General features: G+C 36.7%; 1 protein-coding gene across 2 annotated transcripts; it reads left to right on the top strand.

Annotated features, from left to right (window-relative positions):
- The first annotated feature begins 314 nt into the window (after window positions 1-314).
- Window positions 315-17,202, top strand: CEP76 (centrosomal protein 76). Of its 2 annotated transcripts, XM_068993750.1 has the most exons (12): window positions 315-377; window positions 983-1,138; window positions 2,186-2,267; window positions 2,866-3,090; window positions 4,231-4,416; window positions 6,524-6,621; window positions 7,188-7,316; window positions 8,726-8,914; window positions 10,933-11,099; window positions 12,108-12,441; window positions 14,836-15,053; window positions 15,443-17,202. In XM_068993750.1, the coding sequence occupies exons 1-12, from the start codon at window positions 315-317 to the stop codon at window positions 15,579-15,581; spliced, it is 1,986 nt and encodes a 661-aa protein (XP_068849851.1). In that variant the 3' UTR covers window positions 15,582-17,202. The 2 variants fall into 2 exon arrangements, with proteins under 2 accessions (XP_068849851.1, XP_068849852.1); XM_068993751.1 differs by lacking the exon at window positions 2,866-3,090.
- Window positions 17,203-18,141: the final 939 nt, after the last annotated feature.

Raw genomic sequence — 18,141 nt, 5'->3', positions numbered from 1 at the left:
GCCCGTCCCACTGCCTGCCGGGGCGGCGCGCGGGAGGGGCTGCGGGCGGGGGTGGCGGCCGGGGCGGCGCGCGGGAACAGGCTGGCGGGCAAGGCGCGGAGTCTGCGGGCGGAGACGAGCCGGGGCGCCGGCCGAGGTGACTCACAGGCGGCGCGGGGACAGCCCGGCCGCCGTTTGGAAACAGCAGTTGGAGCCGCCCGGTTCCCCCGCCGGCCTGACGCGGCCGCCCCCGGAGCGCGCAAGCGAGCGGTCGCGGGCTCTGGCTCCGCCGCGGAGACGCTGCGGCCGCCGGCACGCCCGTGGGGGAGGCCAGCATGTCGCTGCCGCCGGAAAAGGCGTCCGAGCTGAAGCAGCTCATCCACCAGCAGCTGAGCAAGGTGAGGCGGCGGGCGGGCGGGGGCTGGGCCAGAGGGCACCGCGGATCCGCTGGGAGAGGGCTGAGGGGCCGGAGGCCGTCACTTCATGGGAGGCGGCACGGAGGGGCTGTCGGTCCTCGGGGTCAGCCGGGGCTCCAGCCGCCGCCCCGTGCCGAGTGTTAGCGTCTCCCTGCCCTGCGGCGGTCCTGACCCCCACCGCCTCCCCCAGACGCGTAAAGGGTCACTCCGTTAACCCTCGGCCACAACTAAAAGGTTGAGAGAGTTTACTTTTGGCCTTTGGTCGCTCCTCCACTGCTCTGCTCTAGTCTCAAAAGACTGGTTTCAGTCGGGTGTTATTTGTGGGGAAGTGCTAGCAAATGTAACAGATAAGCTTAGAGCTTTTTTTTAAAAATATTTATCCTTAAAGTTTTTTCCTTTAAAAAACCTTACCTTTATTCTCAGTGAATTTCGGTAACAATGTCACAGTAACTTGAGAAACCTTCCTGAGTTTAACTACTCTCTCGTTATTATTATTTTGTGGTCAATATTTTGCAAAGATGTTAGCTAGTTGGCTATCTTTGACTGCTCTATAACGTTTTAAGTCCTAATGCGAGTTTTCTATCTAGATGGATGTCCATGGCAGGATAAGAGAAATCCTTGCTGAGACGATTCGGGAAGAATTGGCACCTGATCAACAACAGCTATCAACCGAAGATTTGATCAAAGCCCTTAAACGCCGGGGAATCATTGATGATGTGATGAAAGAACTTAATTTTGTTACTGTGAGTAATCTTTTAGAGCAAGACATTTGAGAGTCTCAAGTACATTCTCATGTTTAATACCACTCTTAGGGTCCAATTTGAGGCCTCTCTTTAGTGAAGCTACTTTTTAAATAAGACCATTTTGTCTAGTAATATCTGTGTCTCAGGAATGAGCTACTTCACCCTTGAGTGGAGCGGGTAGGATTATGTATCAGTGAAACTGAAATTATGGACCTAATTATTCCCTTTACAGTGAGAGTTTTCTCTTATACTCTAGGTCTGAAACTTTTAAGTGTGTGTATTAGTCAAATTAGTTCACTCCAAGTGTATTTTTTCTAAATTAATACTCTGAAATCTTTCTACACAAAGCTTATTATTGAAGTAAACACATTGTTTGATGCTGTGTTCTCTAAGATGAACAGATTGTTTCTTTAAGGAATTAATTGTCTGCATAAGAAGTTTCAACTCTTTTCATATAAATAGGTCAGTAGTGAGGTGATGCCTCTCTGCACAAATTAGTAAGTAGGTCTTTTGAAAGTGAGGCAATAATGAGAGACTGTGACCTCAATACCTGGGTAACATAATGTGGAAATTGGATGGACTTCATAATACACCAGAGAATAAGTATTTTAGTCCAGCGTCCTTTTTTGGTTTTTGAGGTTTATAAACTCATTTGTTATAAAAACTGACCTAGTAATAGCTTCTGCTGTGTGAATGTCACTTCCTTATTATAATCAGTTCTGTTCCTGGTGGAACCACAAGCCAGATGTCATATGAGGTTTGGAGAAAGTTTAACCTTTTGTAAAGTGTTAAAAATTTATTTTAGCATTCTGTGGACATGGCTTGAAGATCATGAATTCCTTCATGCTAGACTTTAGGAATGACTAATTAGTTGCATTATTGTTTCAGCAGACTTTTCATTATTCTGACTGTGCTAGGAAAGTTAGGGCATTTTGAGGGGGCTTTATCCTGTCTACTTTTAGTTCAGTTCTTAGTCCCATTATTGGCATTTTCTTAACTGTAATTTTTGTTTTCTAATTTGTTATGATTTTTTTTCTGCCATTCTAGGATAATGTTGATCAAGAACTCCCTTCCTCTCCAAAACAACCTGTTTGTTTTACTGACAGACAATCAACGTTATTAAAAAAAAGTATGTTTATTTCTTTTTAACATTAGTTGTGGATAGTATTGCATATAGATGTGCTGTAGTGTTTTGTATTTGAGAGAAAGCATTTTGATTTTTTTTGTCCAGAATGTGGTGCTTATGTTTTATGATAAATCATCCAAAAAACTTAGATTCTATTTTGCATGAAGTGTATCAAAGATTTAATGTATAGCTGAGTGGAAGCAAAAGCAGGATTATTTGTTTTTCATGTTTTATTAATATATTTTATAAATTGTACAGCCTTTTTTAATGGCAGTGTAATTATCTAATAAGTGTACTTGCTGAGTTGGTAATTATCCGAAATTATTTGTTGTATAAGAAACTAAAGAAAAAAAGATATTCTAAACCTTGGCTCTAACTCCTGTCTAGATGGAAGAAAGTAGCCAAAATATAAATCAGAAAAAGATATCCTATTATGTATTTTTTCTTCCCTGGGTATAAGTGAGCCTGGTATAAAGTAGATTTGTTACTCTTCCTTTTTTTAAGTCTTTAGTTTTATTCCTGTCAAGTTATTTCCTGTTGTCTTGATCACATTGCTTAAGTTGATTGGCAGTTTCCTCATATGTATTGCTACACTTTACAGCTAATATTGATCCAACACGGAGGTATCTTTACCTTCAGGTTTTGGGTGGAAAAGCTTTCTTGGAACATCTGCAAGAACCTGAGCCTTTACCCGGACAAGCTTGTTCGACCTTTACTTTATGTTTACATTTTCGAAACCAACGTTTTCGTTCTAAACCTGTTCCATGTGCCTGTGAACCAGATTTTCATGATGGCTTTTTACTTGAAGTACACAGAGAAAATTTAGGTAAGGAGCAATAATAAACTGTCATTCAATTTTGTAAATTTTTGTTAGATCTTATTGCAGAACAACTTTAACAACTATTGCTTAAGAGATTTATAATGGATGAATCTCCCCAGTCTTTTGTTTTGTTTTTTCCCTTACTGCTTTTTTCCTACATAAGTTACTACTACCTACCTTCTTGCTTTATTTTTGGCTAGTTTTCCTTGAAGGTTACTTTTGACTTTTAATGGTTGATTCTTTAGTAGTAAAAATTTAAATGTTTGTTAGGTGGAGAATGAGAGGGGATCCTCTTCATTTCTGAAAGATGACTTGATTTACGACGTTAGTAACTTTTGCAAGTGAGAGTTTAGATGTTAATCTATAACTCATTTTTAAGACTTTAAAATTATGGTACTTAATTACTATGATTATTTTAGATTGTTTCTTCCTGTAAAGGTGTCATATCTTAGTTGTGGATGTCAAAATGTTTATATTTGTAAACTTAACAAAGTTGTAGTGTTATACATTCAGAATTTTGGATTGCTGAAATGGCTAGTGCACTACTAAAATTTTATTGTTTTTTACCCGGTGAAAAGTATTACCTTAATAAGGCAGTTACTGGCTTAAATTGGTAGCTCCAAGGTGCTGGATCTTTCACTTTTGTGTAGTTAATACAGTTTTTTTTTTTTTCCCTAGAGGTTTAAGTTCAGGTCAGTTCAGTCGCTCAGTCATATCTGACTCTCTGCGACCCCGTGGACTGTAGCACACCAGGCTTCCCGGTCCATCAACGCCTGGAGCTAATTTAGGGATGAAGATATTTTGGGGAATAATGTTGACAGATTTCAAGGATTTTTATAGTGGTAGCATATACTTTATTTATGTACTTTTGAAGAATAGACTTAACCTCTTAAGAGGTCAGAAAACACCAATATGCATTAAGTAACTAGATAACTTGTCACAGTTCTACAAGTCTTCTGAAAAGTTAGCAACAGAAATGGGACCAAACTTTTATTCCCACTCTGTTGTGTGCTTTTGAGGCATTGCTGACTTATTCTGTTTAGTTTTATATGTTTATTATTAGTATCCTTTTCAGTGAAAATATTCTTTTACATTGCCCTAACTGGATATGTCATGTGGTGTAATGTTTTTGGTTTATGTTGCTAGGTGATGGAACTAGAATGGCTGACTCTACCACAATGTTATCAATAAGTGACCCAATTCATATGGTGCTAATCAAGACAGACATATTTGCTGAGACCACTTTAGTTGCATCCTATTTTCTTGAATGGCGATCAGTGTTGGGTTCAGAAAATGGAGTGACCAGTCTTACTGTGGAACTTATGGGTGTAGGTATGACAATTAATATCACTGCTACCTTTTTTTTTTTTTTAACATTTATTTATTTATTTAATTTTTATTTTTACTTTATTTTACTTTACAATACTGTATTGGTTTTGCCATACATTGACATGAATCCACCACGGGTGTACAAAAATCTGCAAGCAATAAAAGCTGGAGAGGGTGTGGAGAAAAGGGAACCCTGCTACACTGTTGGTGGGAATGCAAACTAATACAACCACTATGGAAAACAGTGTGGAGATTCCTTAAAAAATTGCAAATAGAACTGCCATATGACCCAGCAAACCCACTGCTGGGCATACACACCGAGGAAACCAGAATTGAAAGAGACACATGTACCCCAATGTTCATCACAGCACTGTTTATACTAGCCAGGACATGGAAACAACCTAGATGTCCATCAGCAGATGAATGGATAAGAAAGCTGTGGTACATATACACAATGGAGTATTACTCGGCCGTTAAAAAGAATACATTTGAATCAGTTCTGATGAGATGGATGAAACTGGAGCCGATTATACAGAGTGAAGTAAGCCAGAAAGAAAAACACCAATGCAGTATACTAACACATATATATGGAATTTAGAAAGATGGCAATGATGACCCTGTATGCAAGACAGCAAAAAAGATGCAGATGTGTAGAGCGGACTTTTGGACTCAGAGGGAGAGGGAGAGGGTGGGATGATTTGGGAGAATGACATTGAAACATGTATACTATCATGTAAGAATCGAATAGCCAGTCTATGTCCGATGCAGGATACAGCATGCTTGGGGCTGGTGCACAGGGATGACCCAGAGGGATGTTATGGGGAGGGAGGTGGGAGGGGGGGTTCATGTTTGGGATCGCATGTTTTAAAAATGCCTTTGTAAACCGAGAGGGAAATGTAGAAAGAATTTGTTGGAATTATAGTTGGACTCCAGTATCGGAGTCTGAGGAAGTGACTTGAGTAGTGTGAATACTGAACTTCTCTGTCACTCTGGCCTTGTTTTAAGGGAAAAAAAAATTCTGGGAGATACATAAAGAAATCTCGAGGGCTTTTCCTCTCCAAATTTATTTGCTAAAAAGAAAGTTAAGATTTCTTTACACAAACATGCAGGCATGCACCATACATGATAGCTTGTACCCTGGCCCTGCCAGGGTAGGTTCTTATAGAATGTGCAGTAGATGTTCCTCTCACCTTATACAGGTGGGACAGGGGCTCCCAGAAGTGTTCATTTGCTCAGTGCTGGTGTCGTCAGTGTACCCTTGGAGATCAGGGTATTGTCATCATTGTGTCCCTGGGTTCTTGCAGATTCCCTGATATATAATACATATTTGCTAGAGGAATGAAAGACAAAATAATAGCTGCACTGTTGTAACCACTACATATAATGGAATTATTTTGGTATTGAAATTTGATTACAGAGTTAAGCTTGACCGGTGGACAATAGACCTTTAGTAAATTAGATATCAATAGGTTAGACCCAGAATACATTTTTCCTTAAGTAAATATTAGGGGAAAAGCTTTATGATAGGTGATTTATTTTCAAAAGAGATACCCATTGTTTGTTTTTAAATATAAGCCTAACAACAATAACCATAGTAATGACCTGGAAATTTCTGATTTATCAGAGAAATATTAAGTAGTTATGGTGTGAAGTATATTTGTTTTCTAATTCTTGAAGTCCAGGTGTGGATTAAAAATTTGTACTCATATGTAATGTGAAAAATGGGGAGGGATAAATGGAAATTACTATATGCGGCAAAATGTATAAATCTTTTCTGAGAATGAGGCTTTAACAGTTACTTTGACTTTGTTTTTAATGAAGATAAAAATCAAGAATCATAAATCCTTTAGGTCTGAAAAAGTCCCTTAAAATCTGATTGAGAAGCTAGGAAAACAGGTAATCTTATAACTCGATAAAAGTCTTTGAACAAAATAAAAATAATTTGAGCTGGGTCGTTTTTAATATGAATGTAAAAGGTGAGTTTTGAATATTGTCTTTATTCCATTAAGTGATAAAGCACAAAATTCTTAAATTATTTTGGTTAAGCTTTAGTTGACTAAATATTACCGAGTATTGAAACTTCTGAAGTTACATTTATTTACATTTACAGGCACAGAATCAAAAGTTTCTGTGGGAATTTTAAATATAAAACTTGAGATGTACCCACCGCTCAATCAAACATTATCTCAAGAAGTAGTGAACACACAGGTAAATACTCCTGAATTTCTCTTCTTTGTGTGTTTTCATAAATCCTAGGAAGTGTTCTCTTTTTAGAAAATTATCATTTATTAGTTGTAAGTGAGAGAATGATAGTATAACATTATTTAGAAATTTTTGTCTGGGATCAAAAAAGGTAGCTCTGACTGGTATGGGGACTTCCCAGGTGTCTCACTGGTAAAGAACCTGCCTGTTACACAGGATACACAGGGGGCTTGGGTTCGATCCCTGTGACGGGAAGATACCTTGGAGGAGGCAGTGGCAGCTCACTGTAATATTCTTGCCTGGAGAATCCCATGGACAGGGGAGCCTGGCAGGTCAGAGACCATGGGGTCACAGAGAGTCAGACATGATTGAGCACGATTGGCATGGAGACTGGATTGTCCTAGGAAGTGTGAGAACAGGGAGGCCAGTTAGGGGCCCTTAGGGATGAGAGATGATGGTGTCCTGATTGAGTAGTGCTAAAGAAGTAGGAGGTATGTAGACTTGTTCCATATTTTGTGATCATTATTGAAGAGAATGAATATAAATTGATAAGTATATTTTTAAATTTCAAGCTTGCTTTGGAACGTCAGAAAACTGCAGAGAAAGAGCGGTTATTTCTTGTGTATGCTAAGCAGTGGTGGAGAGAATATTTGCAAATTCGACCCTCACACAATTCACGACTGGTGAAGATTTTTGCACAGGTTTGTAAATTGTATGAGAAAAGTTTCACAGCTATATTTGAGACTTACTGGTTGTAGACATCAATTTCAATTAACTTTAATTTGTAAAATGTATTTATTCCAGATAAGTGAAAATTTATTTGTAAAACAAAATGTTGATTTTGTAATAATCTGACAGTAGTAAGTAGGTGAGTGATATATCACAATCTTTGTTTTATTTTGCTTTTTATTTTCAGTTATTGTTTTTCTAAACCATTTTTTAATATGTTTAATTTAAACTAGATGAAAACTCATTTTGTTTAACTTGGAGTGTGTCCTTCATTGATACTTTGTACTAGATAAGTAGTAGAACACTTTGCAGTTTACATGTAAATTCAGCTTTCAGGTGCAGAATTGGAAGTGTAGGCATGTATTTTTTTGTTAGGGTATTTTTTAAGACAAAGAGTATGACATGTAATAAGTCTGTTCAGCCAAGATCTCTAAGCTGATGACCAATCATATTTAACTATAGCATTTCAGTTATGTATCTCTGCCTCTATTTTTTCTGTATCCTAAGCCCATTTTCTCTCATTAGTAAACCAACATAAATAATCAGATCCTTTTATAACTTCTGAGGAACCATTCAGATATTTTTCTATGTATTCAGTCTTGTGTAGGTGTTATGAAAGCATATGAGTGTAGTGTTGTGAGTACTGTGGCTCAGATCCTGTACATTTATGTAGCTTTTCCCTATACTCCCTAGCTTTTAGGACAGGCTAAAGGTGGTTCACTTTCTAGATGAGGAGCTTGGGAATGGAGGGCATAGTTGGTTGTTGATGGAAATGTGGGAATGTCTTTTGACTTCCTGACAGCCTTGTCTGTACATTGAAGGGAGCAGCGACATTGGGACAAGGGCAAAGAGAAACCAGCCCAAGGATAACTGGCTCCCTCTTGTTTGTGTAGTCTGGAGTGTAGTCATTCACTGCCCCGTTGGACCAGAGAGGACAGGGAGGGAGGGGAAAGTGGGCCAGAGAAGTGGCCCATGGAAGAGCTGAATAACACCCCATGCCTTCTTTATTTGCTCATCCCTTGATGTCCACTTAGGTGTTTCCATGCCTTGGCGGTCGTGAGTGATGCTTCAGTGATGGGATTGGTGTGTAAGCTGTGTCTTTGAGACACTGACTTCAGTTGGTTTGGACATATATCTAGGGGTGGGGTTGCCAGGTCATATGATGATTTAAGTTCTTAATGTTGTAGGCTTTGAAGAGAAGTTATGAGAATTAAGAGAAAAATTGTATGTACAACACTCAGTAGCTTAGTGCTGGATGCAGGGTAAGCAAGTGCTCAAGCGGTGTCCAGGATTATTTTCTCTCTGATGTGTTCTGAGACAAAGTGTTAAGACTGGGAATGATTAACTGTCACTACACATAATGTTTTCCCTTCCCCTCCAGGATGAAAATGGGATTAACCGACCAGTCTGTTCTTATGTCAAACCACTTCGAGCTGGAAGGCTTTTGGACACTCCAAGGCAAGCAGCAAGATTTGTCAATGTCCTTGGTTATGAACGAGCCCCTGTTATCGGAGGGGGAGGTAAACAGGAGCAATGGTGCACTCTGCTGGCCTTTCTCTGTAGAAACAAGGTATCCTACACACATACTAGAACTAAAAACCAGTACCTTGTAGTTACTGTGAGTTGATGGTATATTTGTAAAATAATTAACTTAGGAAAAAAATATATATTGGGGTATTTTCTAATTTCCTGTGTTCTAAAATTGTTGATAGTATTATAAAAATTAGATTCTTTAGCATTCCAACTCTTTTGAAACAGAATGAAAAAAAATTTCTTTAATGTATTATTGCTTTGAAATAATTTTTAGTCTGAAGTTCTATAAGTAGTACATATTGATATTCACAAGGCAGAGCTTACAGAATGGGAAAAACCACTTAGAGTAGAAATTGATTGTCAATTGGAAGGATTTTATCTTAAGATAATTGAAAACAGTTAAACATTATTTATTGAAAAAATTATTTATTTCCAAGTTGTAATTCCCAAAAGTTGTATGTATAGATTTAAACTTAAAAATTTCAAATATAGTAGGAATATATTGTACATATTTAAAATGATTTCCCAAATAATTCTTTTGTAAAACAAATAATCACCCCTTTTGATTCACTATTTTCTTGAGTTCATTTGAGGAGAAAGCACATCTTGAACTTTGAAAATTACTAAAAATATTTTTCTTAGAAAAACATTAGTTTTATAATAGTGAAGGTGAAATTTCACCTATAATTCTGTTTTTCATCTATTTTTATATTTTTATGTTTTCTTCTGTGTATATATTTTTCCTATATTGATATAAATAGAATTGTGTGCCCTGCTTTATAAATTAGCTTTATGCTGTGAACATTTTCCCATGTGTTGCTCAGACACTATGATCTCCAGCTTTGAATGTCTGAATGAAATTTTTATTAGCTGATACATGAAATCTCCCTAATGGTTTTGCCATCATAAGAACTGTTTCTTTTGGCTAAGTTAGGCTTGCTTCCAAATTTTTGATATCACTATGAATGAATGTTTGCATTGAGTATCTTTGGTTGTATTGTTATTTTTTTCTTTTGAGATTTTTTCCTAATACAGAATCTCATTGTACAGAAATGACTGACTAGGTCTAAAAGGTTGGGTATTAATAGTTTTCAACAGTCAGTTTAACATTTATCATATGTTGTTTGTTTTATTATTGTTAACTGAAAGACAGCAGTGTAGAGCTACCAGTGCAGAATTTGGGGGCCGAGAGCTCATCCCTCATTCTAACTCTGAAATCAGTAGTTATTTTGCTTTTGTATGTTACCTGTAGTCCTACACTTAAGTACACATCTTCATATAATTATAGCCTTACTGTGTAATATTTGAACAAGGTTTTTCACAGAAAATGGACATTTTCTATTATTTTTGTAGTTTTTGTAATTTTTTTTTTAATTGTGAAAGTAATCTAACATTATCAAAGAGAGTTTACACAAGAAAAAGGGAAGCTCTGTAAAACCTGCCCTAATGACAGGCATTGTTTTTTTATCCAGTCATTTTTTTGTGTATTTCCTTAAAATGATAAAGTGTAGATATTTTTAAATCATTGAGTGTTTTCCCATTTATTGGAATTTCCTCCTATATGATCTGTCATCTTGTGTGTTCTTGCCCTTTAGCTATTTATCTTTAAATTTTTACTGCTTTTAGGGGGACTTCCCAAAAAGGATGAGGGTTAGGTCTCTGAAACTAAAATCCTACATGCCTTGAGGCCAAAAAAATGAAAACATTAAACAGAAACAACATTGTAACAGACTTAATAAAGACTTTAAGAACAGTCAACATCAAAAAAAAATCTTCAAAAAACTTACTGCTTCTATGTTGTGTGAGTTCTTTGTAAACTATAGAATCTTGCAGTGTATGTTAAGACTGTCAGTTTTGTAGGCACTGACTTTGTAAAACAGGTGCTTCTAAAATGCACATTCTTTCCCCCCCTTCATTGTTTCAGCTTAACACTGGACTAAATGATTAAAAGTGAAACTTTGGTTCATACTTTTTAGTTGCAATTTTGTATTTAAATATTTAATGTGGAAACCATGTGAGAGAGTAAGTACTTCCTGTTACTCCTTTCATTGGCAGGGAGACTGTGAAGATCATGCCAACCTTCTGTGCAGCCTCCTGCTCGGGTACGGGCTGGAAGCTTTTGTCTGTGTCGGGACCAAGGCCAAGGGAGTGCCCCACGCATGGGTCATGACGTGTGGCACTGATGGGACTGTCACTTTTTGGGACAGTTTAACAGGACACAGGTTTGTCAGCCACGGATATTAGCATGAAAGTGTAAATGTTGTCAACTGTAGGTTCTGTTTTATTGATGGTATCAGAAGGCACATATTGATAATTTGGGATATGTTAAAAAAATTACCTCAAGATAGCTATGAACGTTCAAGCTAAGAAAATTTGTATACCTAAAATATGCTTTACCAACATGATACTAATAAAAGATAAATTATGCTTACTTTTAATTTTGTATAATTGGCATATAGTTTTGGCTTTTTTTTTGGGTGGGGGGAGTACCATGTGGCATATGGGATCTTAGTAGCCAGACCAGGGATTGGACCCACGCCTCCTGCAGTGGAAGCATGGAGTCTTAACCACTGGATTCCAAGGAAGTCCAGGCATATATTTTCTGATGACTGTTCCTAAGCCTAAAAATAAATTCAAGTTGTAAATCATTTCTTTTGAAAATTTGATGTGGTTACCAACTCCTTGTTGGTAAATCCAGTTTGCATTTTCTTGGTGTCATCAAATTTTGATAGACTGAAATGTTCCCTCCTTCCTGGAACATTCTCTTCCTTAGCTTCTCTCATAGCACTGTGTTTCAGCTTTTGTAATTCCTCTCTGGCTGTTCTCTGTTTTCCTTCATTTTGTCTCAGATGTGGGAGTTCTTGAAGGCACAACCCTGAACCCTTTTCTCATTTTCCTGGATTTTCTCTTTCCCTGGTTGATAATCATTTTAGTTAGCTGTGCCTAAAAATGTGTGGCTAAATTATTTTGTTACCTGGATAATGTTTGTGATCTTAATGCTATGCATGGAATATATTCTTATGTTGAAGGAATAAAATTGGTTTCTCTGTCATAAGATGTGCCAGTCTATGTGGTATAATCAAATTGTGGAAATACAAGGAGAAACAAATATTAAATTCTAGTCTTGGGATGTAGTTATGACCTTAAGTGTTAATTTTTTTCCTCAGTAAGCTGCTGTCATCTTAATTTCTGAGTTCTTACTATATAAAACTATGATTAACCTTTTTTAGGTACCTCCACAAACCTATCAACCCTGATGAGCCTCCAGCTGCTGAACAGCCCAAACCATTGTACCCGTATCGAACAATTGGTTGTGTTTTCAATCATCAGACGTTCCTGGGAAACTGTCAGCCCTCTGACTCAGTGGAAAGCTGTGTGTTTGATCTGAATGATGAGTCCAAGTGGAAACCCATGAGTGAGGAAGCAGTTAAATCCGTGTGTGCTCCAGGGGCCACCACGTCCCTTCCTCCCTTCCCTCCGCTGTGTGCGTCCACAATCGACGCTTCTGTGACAAGCAATGAGATAGAAATGCAGCTCAGGCTGCTCGTGTCGGAACACAGGAAGGTAATTAACACTGAGGTTTGTGCTTTCCTGCATTTTTCTCATGTTTATGTATTTAAAAGATATATATATATTTTTGGCGTATAAAATAATTTCAATCACTATTCTAGTCCTAAATAAAACAAATTCAGTCCCTTCCTTTATGAAGGTTGTAGTTTTGAAAGTCAGAAGAGTAAAACTCTGAGACTGAAAACTTTCTGAATTCACCAGTACTTACAGAAATTATTATATCCTTGTTCTTATAGGAATGAAGAACTGTGGACTTGTTCAGACTTTTGTGAATACTACTGTTTGGCTTTTCTCTTTGTACTTATTTAAATCATTCCCCATTGACAATATTGGGTTACATTTTTTCATTTTCATTTGTTTTCCAGGTTTGTTTAGTTGTTTTGTTTTTCTGTTACATTAAACTGGGTAGATATAAGATTATAGCCTCATGGTGGCTTTGATTTACATTTCCCTGATTACTAACAAGATCAAGCTTCTTAGTAGCCATTTAGATTTCATGAAGGGCCTTAAAGGAAACAAAAAAGCACTGATCATAATGGTAAAGATTAGTGTATGTTAATAACTTACTTTCATCAGAAGAAATCATTGAGAGAGTGAAAAAGCAGCCTTGGAGTGGTAAAAGTTGCTTGCCACGCATACAGTCAACCAAAGACTAGAGTCCAGAACTTCCACAGAAGGTTGATTTCTAATTCACCTTTTGGGATTCCCTAATACTCCCCTCCTTGGGTGAGCCCTGATTCTCATGTTCCTTGAGACCATCAGCGACACTCCTGAGTTATCAGCTGTGTTCTCTGGGCTCCCAGTTCCTCTTAGCTTTAGCCTGTGAAATCTTCTTACCTACTTGCCAACTTCTCAGGGTGTTGAGTGCGTTTTGGGAAGTTTTGAATATGGCACTTGTAGTGTGTTTCCAGCAGTACCTGGGCCGGGGCTCCATCTCCTACCTCCATTGCTTGTATTGCTTTTTACTTTCTTAGCTCCTGTTTGAAAATGAAACTGACATTTTATTTTTTATTATTTTTATTTTATTTTATTTTTACTTTATTTTACTTTACAATACTGTATTGGTTTTGCCATACATTGACATGAATCCACCACGGGTGTACATGCGTTCCCAAACATGAACCCCCCTCCCACCTCCCTCCCCATAATATCTCTCTGGGTCATCCCTGTGCACCAGCCCTAAGCATGCTGTGTCCTGCATCAGACATAGACTGGCGATTCGATTCTTGCATGATAGTATACATGTTTCAATGCCATTCTCCCAAATCATCCCACCCTCTCCCTCTCCCTCTGAGTCCAAAAGTCCACTATACACATCTGTGTCTTTTTTGCTGTCTTGCATACAGGGTCATCATTGCCATCTTTCTAAATTCCATATATATGTGTTAGTATACTGCATTGGTGTTTTTCTTTCTGGCTTACTTCACTCTGTATAATCGGCTCCAGTTTCATCCATCTCATCAGAACTGATTCAAATGTATTCTTTTTAACGGCCGAGTAATACTCCATTGTGTATATGTACCACAGCTTTCTTATCCATTCATCTGCTGATGGACATCTAGGTTGTGAAACTGACATTTTAATACATTATAAGAACTACTTGTTTAGAAAAAAGAGAGCAAAGCTGAGTTGGATGCCATAGATGGTTGCTTGCTAAGTTAATGGTGTCTATAAGCCCACAGGTAAGAGTCACAGGAAGAAGATAAGTGATCCCTACTTGAAACCAGTTATAACAGAATGTGAGATTAGATCTGTTATAATAATCAAAATATTTAGAATTTTTAGTTTGTAGCATTAAAAAAATTACATGTCAAGGTAGCAATGGTTCATTTGATGTCATAGTGAAATTATAATTGCCTTCAGCATGTCTTAAGCTCCCAGAGGGCCTGTAGCTTCTGCTTTTTGGTGTCTTTTACAGAATAAATGCTCAGTAAATATTTGAGTTTAATTATATGTGCAATTTGTTGACATTTCTCCCCAACTACAGTTCAGTTGATAGTGGGAGCAATCAGGTTAAGCAGATTCAATCTTCTGAAAGTCTTTAAAGTTAAATAAAATTTGACCTCAGAATTCCTTGACATGTTGTCTTCCTCAGTAGGACAATTCCTTATGGTCTTTCCTTGTGGATATTAAGGGAGTTCAGCATTTGCAGCCTTCACTAACATCATTGCATTGGCTGCCTTTTGTTATTTCTCTAAGAAGTAAAACCTGATACCTGTTTTTCCTTTTAGGATTTTTACTTCTTTGTATCCTTATAATAATTAATAGGAAGTTAAGAAAATTATGACAGATTTTAAAAATCTTTTCTTGGCATACATTAAAATAATCAACATTATAATTAGTTTCTTTAAATATTGTATTTTGCTTTTTCCATTTCAATTGCTGTAGGACCTTGGCCTCACTACTGTCTGGGAAGACCAGCTTTCTTATCTCTTGTCACCAGCTCTGGCGTCTTATGAATTTGAGCGTACGACAAGCATATCTGCGGGAAATGAAGAGTTTCAGGATGCTATCAGAAGGGCTGTGCCTGATGGCCACACATTTAAAGGGTTCCCAATACACTTTGTGTATAGAAATGCGAGGCGCGCGTTTGCCACGTGTCTTCGGTAAGGTGGAATTTATGATATCTTGGTGTTTTTAACATAATTTCAGTGAATACTTGGCACTAATTTAGGAATGACTTCAGAGTCACACAGGGAGCTTCTGTAGTGACCTGTCCTCTTGCCTCAGACTCTGATTCATTAGGGCCAGAGTGTAGCTCTGGAGAGCTCAGGGTCGTTTTTCTGTCAAGGATCACTGATCTTGTCTAGTGTAATTTTAAAAACTTAATTGGCTATGAGGAAATAGTTTATAATTTGAATAGTTTTACCACAGTTGCAGAGTCCTTGATAACAGAGACAGGATTTTTAAAAATCATTTTCAATACCCGACTTTCTTGGAAATAAAGTAAAACCTAAATTCATTTCTTAATTGAATCCATTTTCTCTCTTCTAAGGTCTCCTTTCTGTGAAGAAATCATCTGTTGCCGTGGAGACCAGGTGCGCCTGGCAGTTCGTGTCCGAGTGTTTACTTACCCTGAATCTGCTTGTGCTGTTTGGATCATGTTTGCTTGTAAATATCGCTCAGTACTATAGGACTAAGTTTCTATAAGACTATACCTGTGTTTTATTAGAATTTTACACATTGTGTTGATAATAATACTAGGTGTTTTGACATTCATTACTTTAAAAATCACAATCTGGCTTCGATGTCATATTTAACTTTTATATAAGCCTCACTAATAATGTTTGAAAAGTATCATGATGTGTGTTTAAAAATTAAGGATGGAAAACTTGTATAAATCTGAGAGGATGGTAGTATAAATTAAGTGTTTATCTTATTTTAATAAATACTACTTTGCTTATAAGTAGTCAGTAGTTTAAATATGAAAATAAAATTTACTTAGTTTTCTTTGCATTAACAGGTAATCAGAAAGTTATTTGCCTAAGGATTTGAGCCATAGTGAAGTTAATATGATCATTATTTTTCATAGAGTAATGGGATTATTTTATATAAATTAGGAGAAATTAACTTCACAACATTTATTACATAGATGAAATACATTTTGATGAATTTACCACTTTTGTAGTTTACTCATAACTACAGGGATATTTGTGACTCTCTAGAGAGTTATGGGAAGACATGGATGCCGGAGCAGAGAAAAAACTCATACCAGAAAAGCATTATTATTAATAACGAACCACACATGAAAGTATACAAATAATTTATAAATATTTGTTAGTTTGATTCATTGTAAAAGCGAATTGTGTATTTTTTTTTTTGCTTATTTATTTTTGAATTGAGTATTGTAGAAAAAATTTATTATACCCTTTAGTTGTATGTTGAAAATTGTTTTCTGTAATTGATATTGGCAGTCTGTTGCTGATTTTCTGTGGTCACAGCATTCTTTACTAGCCTCTCATGGAGTCTATCTTTTGAAATCACAGTTTTTGTTTCTTTCTTTTCTCTTTATGATAAAAGCATCCATGTGTATGTGGTGAATGTAAATGAGAGAATCATTATGTGAGGCCACTGAAAAATGAGCATCTGTGAGTGCCTCCATGCTGATGTTTGTTTTTAAGTTGAGAACAGTGCACTTTGAAGAGGCTGTAGTGGTTTAAACTTTGTGAGAAGCTGCCTGATGGGATTGCCTTGCTATCCACCCACCTCTCTGTACAGCTCTCATTCTTTCCTGCACCCACTGGGCTTCTTATGAAAGTGACTATACCAAGTGGCTGTGCAAGTTATGCTTTTCATTGCTAATTCAACATGGCAAATAAAATGATATTTTAGAAATTAAAATCTAAAGATACTCTAAAATTTACTTTTTAATTTTTACATATGTAATTATTTATGATATAACTTGTTTTAAAAGTCTGAAAATAATCTCTCATACCAATTTTTATTGAAAATGACCAGAAATCAGAAGTTCCTTGAGACTGACATGACTTTAGAGAATCAGCAAGATAAGAATTAAGACTTTTTGGTCTGTTACCAGAGTTACTTGCAAAGCTATCAACAGGAAAAATGGCTTGTAATTTTCAGCTTTTGGAACAAACTGTTTGTGAGGCATGTACTAGGAGGCAGACTGATACATGAGATCACGGCTGTGTTTTCTTTGAGGCTGAGCTTCCTGCATTACTGTGCCAGAGTAACACATGTACTTGTAATGCGCCTTTGGTGTAAATTCTAAAATAAATTTCCTTTTTACGCACTTTAATGGAGCCTGGCATGAATTAATGTTTTCCTTTAAAGATTGTTTATTTCCAAATATTATTTCAGTCTTTTTGTCACTAGAATTCTGCTACTCTTCTTACTAATAATTTCTTTTTAAAAATTAAATTTACATTGTATATTTAGCTCTGTCATAAATTGTTTTTCTATTAAAATTGTAAACTTTTAAAAATATAATGCTTCTAATGTTTTCATTTTGACAGTATGTGCACTAACATAGTTCTCTAGACATATGTAATATATAATAGTTATTTGTATAATAGAATGTTAGAAATTAGAAACTTCATTACTCAAGCATAAACTTGTTGAATAAAACTTATAAAATTCAGTTTCAACTAACTGAACACTCCAGATGCCCTTAAGATTGTTTCTAACAATGAGGTGGAGATTTTTAGCTATGATCAAAAACATCTTTAACCTGTCAATTCTGGGAGGTACACACATTTGAAAACCATTTTTCTACTTCTTAACAAAGACAGGAATTGAGTCAAAAATGCAGGCTTTATATTTGAAAAATAGTGTTGCTCATAAAATAGTATCCTGTGCTTGATATCTAACCATTAGACAGCATTAGTTACTGAATGTGAGTTGCTTAAACTAATTAATTCACACTTTTGGTTTCTAAACAAAATAGATTAGACTACAGTTTCGTAATTTTTTTTCTTTACCTCAGATAACAGTTTTGTACTTTCTACTTTAAGTAAGTACAGGAGTTAGATCTGTTTTTAACGTGCATGTACCTTTTATACCCATGAGAGTAGCATTGCTTTCCAGCCGTTGGTAGCTAAGAAGTTATTTGAGACTAGCCAAAACCTATGTAAAATCTTAACAAAATAACCAAACACATAATCTAGAAAGCGTCCAATTTTGAAGAACCTTTCCTATAGCTCATACCACACTCTGTCTAACGTGCAAGTTCAG

This window comes from Capricornis sumatraensis, chromosome 21 (genome assembly GCF_032405125.1).
Source record: "Capricornis sumatraensis isolate serow.1 chromosome 21, serow.2, whole genome shotgun sequence".
In the NCBI taxonomy this organism is placed as follows: Eukaryota; Metazoa; Chordata; class Mammalia; order Artiodactyla; family Bovidae; genus Capricornis; species Capricornis sumatraensis.
The sequence above is the reverse complement of the archived record's forward strand: the minus strand, read 5'-3'. Positions and strand labels throughout refer to the sequence as shown.